Source organism: Protomyctophum parallelum (assembly GCF_964188405.1).
Source record: "Protomyctophum parallelum genome assembly, chromosome: 15".
Lineage (NCBI taxonomy): Eukaryota > Metazoa > Chordata > Actinopteri > Myctophiformes > Myctophidae > Protomyctophum > Protomyctophum parallelum.
The window spans coordinates 16,782,735-16,789,172 of NC_139710.1; the positions used below are offsets into that span (position 1 = coordinate 16,782,735).

The window sequence follows — 6,438 nt, forward strand, 5'->3', positions numbered from 1 at the left end:
ATTGGAGAGTAAATGGTGGAGCAGCTTCTTGCTCTTTTCACCAGATAGTCCAGTCAGGACGTGTGTGTGTGTGTGTGTGTGTGTGTGTGTGTGTGTGTGTGTGTGTGTGTGTGTGTGTGTGTGTGCGTGCGTGCATGCGTGCGTGCGTGAGCATATGCACTTACAAGAGAGAGAAAGGGGGAGATGGAAAGATTAATGTTGTTTTTCTGAGCTCAATGTTATTGTTGACTAAGCATTGTTGCAAGTTGCAACTAGGCTATACATCCAGCCATCATGCAACCAGACAAGACAGCATGTTCTGAAACGAGAGAGAGAGAGAGAGAGAGAGAGCATTGAGCTATGGACCAGAGAAATCCTTTATTCCAGCTGGCAGACTGATGGAAGTTATCTACTATACCTTGATCGCCATCTGGTGTAGAGCTAGGCCTACATATTCCACAGCTACCCATTTGTGTCGATTGTTTAATAACTTGAACTTGCCACTTTTTGTTGTTGTTCTTGATCATGTTATTTTTTTTAATCTTAATGTTAATCTCACTATGTAACTTTAATGAATAAAATGTAATCTTGTCAAATCTGTATGTGTTAATAAAATATATTTAGATCATCAAGATTAAATGTATCCCCCAAGGCTTGAAGCAAGTATCTAATGTAATCCTGGGCGCTACACTTCCTCTGCCAACCTGGGGGGGGGGGGGCAGTGGACTGATCTCATGCTTCGAGCGAGAGAGAGAGGAAGTAATTAAAAGCCTATACTTTCTTCACTAACTGCACATCAGATCCTAAGGCCATGTGATGTCTGTGCAGCATTGGACTTCAAAGTCCAGATGCAAATATTTGCATCATATAGAATAGATGATAAAGGGTTGAACATTGAGGGGAATGCATCCAACTAGCCAGCTGGTCACATGCATTCAACTCCCCAGACACGTGCAGAGTACAGTACCACATGTACCCCCCCCCCCTCTCTCTCTCTCTCGCTCGCTCGCACGCACGCACACACACACACACACACACACACACACACACACACACACACACACACACACACACTCGTCAAATCCACACCCACTTGCCAGCACTCACAGCAAATTTGGAATACCTCAGGACAGTTGTAGCTAATGTGTAGGCAGGGTCAATTTGACCACTTTAACTCTAGTTAGTAGCATAATATAGCGTCCCTAATTTCTTGTCATAATAGGCAAACATTCAGCAACAGGCGAACATGAGTCAATAATAAGACAGAAAAATCAGCCCAGTCATGTTTATTCAACCCTACTTTTACGTTCCACTTTTACAATCCACAATTCAATGAGCAAATACAGTTTACTGTCAGAACATCGGGTTTTCTAGGTGACATTTGTCTTCCCCTGGGAACCTTCATTAGCTGCAGCACGTATTCAAACCATCATTGAATGCCTCTGTCTTACATTCATTACTTTTCTCTTTCTTTTCTTTTTTCTCTACTGGTTTTATTTTTATTTATTCCAAATAACAATCCTAGCCCAAATCTGCGTGATCTGTAACCCACACAGCTAAAGCTATAACTTCACTAGAAGACCAAACATTATAAAATGTGCAAGATGAAAATTGTGAAAGCTATGGAGAACAAGATAGGCCTATCTTGAAAGTGGTGACTTCATCGTCATGCAGTAACTCAAAGAAAACAGCTGTGATTGTATTAAGTAATACAACTATAGGTGGAGCACTGGTGCACAGGAATAATGAACAGTAGTGGGCATATACAGTAGAAAGATTACTGTTCAGTACTATACAATCTTTACATTTGTAGTACACTTTTAAATGCTTCTATGATTTTAACCGAATAACCTATTATCCAAAGCCTTCAAAAATAATTATTGGTTTTGACTACGCTGATATTAACTGTATCATTATTTATCTGTACAGTCTGTATCTGTCCTATAACAAAGGGGGTTTCTTATTCTCCTTAACTCTTTCATTTGGTTTTTGCAGATTTAATTTACATGAAATATTTCATTAATTAACTTTTGGGGGTTTACCGTGTTTGTGAACTTCCCACTCCTCTTTCCCTTTCCTGACTTCAAACAGACACCACTAGGTCATAGTTTATGTGTCTGCCATCATAAAGGATGGAGAAAGCTAAACAGAGGAGGAAATAATACAACCCGCCCCCCTATACACTCCTGAGAAAGGATCAGAACAACCCCCTGGTGAGGTGGGTCAAAATGGACATCACTGAGCAATTGTCGGCTTTTAGACGTCTAAATGACCGTCTAAAAAATGGGGTAAAAATAGTCTAAAAATGAAAGTTTTTTATCAGTCTAGGCTTAGATTAGACGTTGAAACAATGTCGTTTCAACGTCTATATAGATGGTCTACATTTAGACCTCGATTAGCCAATCAAGGTTATTATAGAATATTTTTGCCCCAGTTTTAGGATTCTTTTTTTGCCATTTAGACGTCTATTAGACTACAAAAATGCTCAGTGGGATATTCTTTGATGTTGACAGAACCACTTGGATCGATAACAGCAGTCGTCTGTAACAAAACAAGAATAAGGACATTTTCTCTGTGGTTGAACTTGTTTGAACTTATGTTGTGTTATTCTATCCTGCTCCATCCTCACATTGGGATTCTCCCCCTCCTTTCCCAGGGTAATACTTGTTGGTATACAGAGCACTTAGCCCAAGTGTTGGTAGCTATGAGGTACGGTATGTTTAAACACCATGTCAGAAACCTCAGCCCTCCACACCTGGGGGTCAGACTCATGGTGTTGGCTTAGGCTGCTGTCAGTCAGCAGGGAGCGGACGTCACTGTCAGGTTTCTATGACAGGATCGGTTCCACCGCCCGTCAGCCCGTGTCACTGTCAGGAGGCAGGCAGTGCCTCGTCACAGTGTCAGAGACCGACGGACTGGTCACTCCCTGAGTCTGCAAACAGCCTCCGTCAGTGTCAGTGTCAGCTGGACCGGGCTGCGGCATCGTTCTCAGAGCGCGCCCTCCCCTGTCAGCTGAACCTTGACTGTCACCGAGCCTTTCTCTCCATCACTGGAGCCCCATGTGCTTCAGGGGGTCATCACTGGTGACCCATGTGACCCATGTGCATGGCCTGCTGGCCTGCCTGCTGTTGGCCATGAACCAGATCCACCTGCTGGTGCCCCTGTTGCCCCACGTGCCCGCGAGATGCTTCACGCCCCTGCTCTCTATCGCCATGGTGACCACGGCCAACGCCATGGTGATGACTATGTCCATGGTCTCCATGGTGATGACCGTGTCCTTGGCCGTGGTGACCATGACCGTGACCGTGGCCAGCCTCCTCTTCTCCCTCTCCCTCAGGCTTGGGTTCAGCTGCTTTGGTGCACTCTTCTGGGATGTCAGCAGTCTGCGAGGGCAAGATGAAAGAAAGCAGGAGAGAGCAGTGCATGGAGTGAGGGACCAAAGAAAAAAAGTTGATGGGACATCAGAGTGTTTGTCTTTGACGGACAAACCCATTACCAATACTTCCTCGTAAAACAATGTCACTCTAATCTAGTAGTATGGGCTTGTGGCTTACCTCATGAACACAGTCCCCGCATGTTCTGTTGCAGTAGGCCTCTCTGATGGCTTTCTCTATGTGACCTTGTCCGATGATGGTGTACGGGAGTGAGATGTGGTTTGTGAGACGGCCACATCTGATGGTAAAGAGGAACAAAAACATCATGAACTGCTGTGACTTTATTCTTGTTGGCCTTCGGAAGCTTTACAGAACAACCAAAAGATTTGACATTTGAGAGGGTTTGAATGTATTACACCAAATTACTAATGGCATCCTGTGTTGATTAACTGACTGATTAACTGGCCAGTGTGGTGTCCAGGGACCCTCAGGGTCCAAATGGACCAAATGGACCAATTCACAACTTCTGTTGTAGACTTTGGGGAACAATGGAAAGGATTGCACAGTTTACACACTGTGTCAGTGCGAGTAGCTGACCTGTCGTAAATAAGGAAGTCATCCTTTTCTCCATTCAGTGCCTGCCAAACATCGGCCTGTTGTGCGTCCTGCTTGTACAGGGTGATGTTGGCTGACAGTCTCTGGGCCAGCAGTGGGTGGAGACGCTGTGATTGCTCCCCCTGGTGGTTAACTACCATGTAGGTAATATTCTGTAGACCCCGACTCTCCAGCTTCTGGTGCAGGCTATCCATTCTGCTCATAGAACACGAACACACACACACACACACACACACACACACACACACACACACACACACACACACACACACACACACACACACACACACACACACACACACACACACACACACACACACACACACACACACACACACACACACACACACACACACACACGCACATGCACATGCACAGAATGAATGAACATTCTGTGTAGAAACCTATGATGGGTGGATTGATTCAATTATGGATAGATAGTTACAATTAAAATGCTATGAATAACTACATTTTCACTACCTAAATGTGAATATAACGGTAATTTTATCATATCATGTACATTTGAGTCTTGCATTAAAACACATGAAGAAGAAAAATTCACACCTGTGTGAAGTGAGGGGAGCTTAACATCATACATCATCATATATAACCACAATCCGGCTAATCACTTGTGTCCTCAATGTTCTGTCCTCACTTTTTATCTTCAATTAGTATATTGCTCAGCCAATCAAATCATCGCCATGGGGTGCTCATCCAATCAAATCATCGCCATGGGGTGCTCAGCCAATCAAATCATCGCTATGGCGTACACATAAACACACAAAGTGGCATAAAAAATAAAATAAAAAGAGGGATTTGAGGTGTGGAGATGTGTACCTGGCCGCCTGCACCAAGCAGAACAATCAGCTGGCCTGTAGCAGAGCCACGACGGTCACCCGTCCCATCCGCTCCTTCATAGGCTCCACCTCCCCTATCTTCCACTGCGGCGGTGGCTGGCAGCGGGGACCGCCCCCCGCACTCTCAGCCCCACCCCCATGGAGAAGGCAGAGTGTCAGGAGGAGGCTGAGGCACGCCCACATGTCTGCTGTGCCTCCTCTAACCCCCCTGATCCTGCTGATGAGAGATTGGGAAATGAAGGGGGGGGGGGGGGGGGGGGGGGGGTTGGGGGCCAGACAAGAGGGTGAAATTGAGGGGGGGGAGCTTTGATGAGGAGGTGGGACAGTTCTGATGAGCTGAGCTCAGCAGACAAGAACAAGAACATTGTACAAAAGGTCAGAATTAAGCAGTGTCTCCACTTTTCTGATCATCCATTCCAAACAGTCCCAGTCAGATCTTTCAAGCTGTTAGCTCATTTCACGTATCGATCTGAAAATAACATGTGAACAAGCTACTGGATGATCGAAACATTAAAATAAACAATTAAACTGGTTCAGAATGGGCTTAGCTAACAAAGCAATAGATGAACTACTCTCTACAGACTGGGGGTTTTATGTTTGTTCTACTTCACTACAACTAAGCACTAATGCTCCTTTTACTATTCTGAAAAAACAAAAGGCATTTTCACACCACATTCTCGCTTTACAAATTTTAAAAGCATGCAATCAGAAATATACTGTATGCATGCATAAATAAATACATACATGCGTTTACCTACATGCTAAAGTGATAAACGACCTTCAAAGAATAAAGTTTAGCATGCATGGCCTAACAAACATGGATTATTGTGAAGTTTGTAAAGGATATGCATATGAAAACCGTTTTATTAATTAATGGACATTGGACACGGAGATTATACACAACTGCAGAAGTGCATGTAATGATTACATTATTTTCTGCACCCAAACTTGAATAAGGCTATAGAACTGAACTGAATTGCCATAGAGAATGCATTTTTCTTACCCTCTGGTTAAAATGTCTCCCTTCAGCTCAGCTCTCTGTTGCTGCAGCTCTCTCTCTGTGTGTTGAACAAAAACAAGTCTCTCCCTCTGCTGCACCCCCCTTTTATACTCTGTCTGTTGTTTTCCTGTCTGAAAGGGGGACAAAGTTCAGTAAGGGCTGTTTGCTGATCCGTGTACTTTCATCAAGTTAAATAAGTCACTGTGCACAATCCTTTTATCGGTGGGTGAGTTATAAAGTATTTCAATTAAATGGAAAATGTTGGTGGAATGGTGGGGGCCTGGGGGGTGTTGAAGAACTTAACTATAAACTATAAAAACAGTGATACGAGAGAGAATATCCTTTGTTCTATGCAGTGGATATTACTGTGTCACTCAGTACTGAAGACTATGCAAATTGAGTGAACTCTTTTATCAGTTTAAACAAGCCAACCATCCACAAGTTCTATGCTAGTAGTGTTGTAGGCTGACATAGTCATTTTTCAAGAACAGAACATTCTGACATACTCTTTCTCTAGTCTAGGGAACAGGGTAAAGTGGGGGAAAAAGGAGGGACTTGCATTGTCCAACTCCATACAGAAAAGCCAATATAAAAACAGAAAAGTAATTCAACT

General features: G+C 43.8%; 1 protein-coding gene across 2 annotated transcripts; it reads right to left on the reverse strand.

Moving 5' to 3' along the window:
* Positions 1–1,249: 1,249 nt before the first annotated feature.
* On the reverse strand, positions 1,250–5,956 carry selenop (selenoprotein P). 2 transcript variants are annotated; one of them, XM_083784284.1, is made up of 5 exons: positions 5,829–5,956; positions 4,806–5,039; positions 3,951–4,163; positions 3,534–3,651; positions 1,250–3,362 (listed from the first exon to the last, which is right to left on the reverse strand). In XM_083784284.1, exons 2-5 carry the CDS (start codon positions 5,006–5,008, stop codon positions 3,057–3,059), a joined length of 840 nt encoding a protein of 279 aa, XP_083640410.1. In that variant the 5' UTR covers positions 5,009–5,039; positions 5,829–5,956; the 3' UTR covers positions 1,250–3,056. The 2 variants fall into 2 exon arrangements, with proteins under 2 accessions (XP_083640410.1, XP_083640411.1); XM_083784285.1 differs by having other exon boundaries at positions 4,806–5,042; positions 5,829–5,948.
* Between the last annotated feature and the right edge of the window lie 482 nt (positions 5,957–6,438).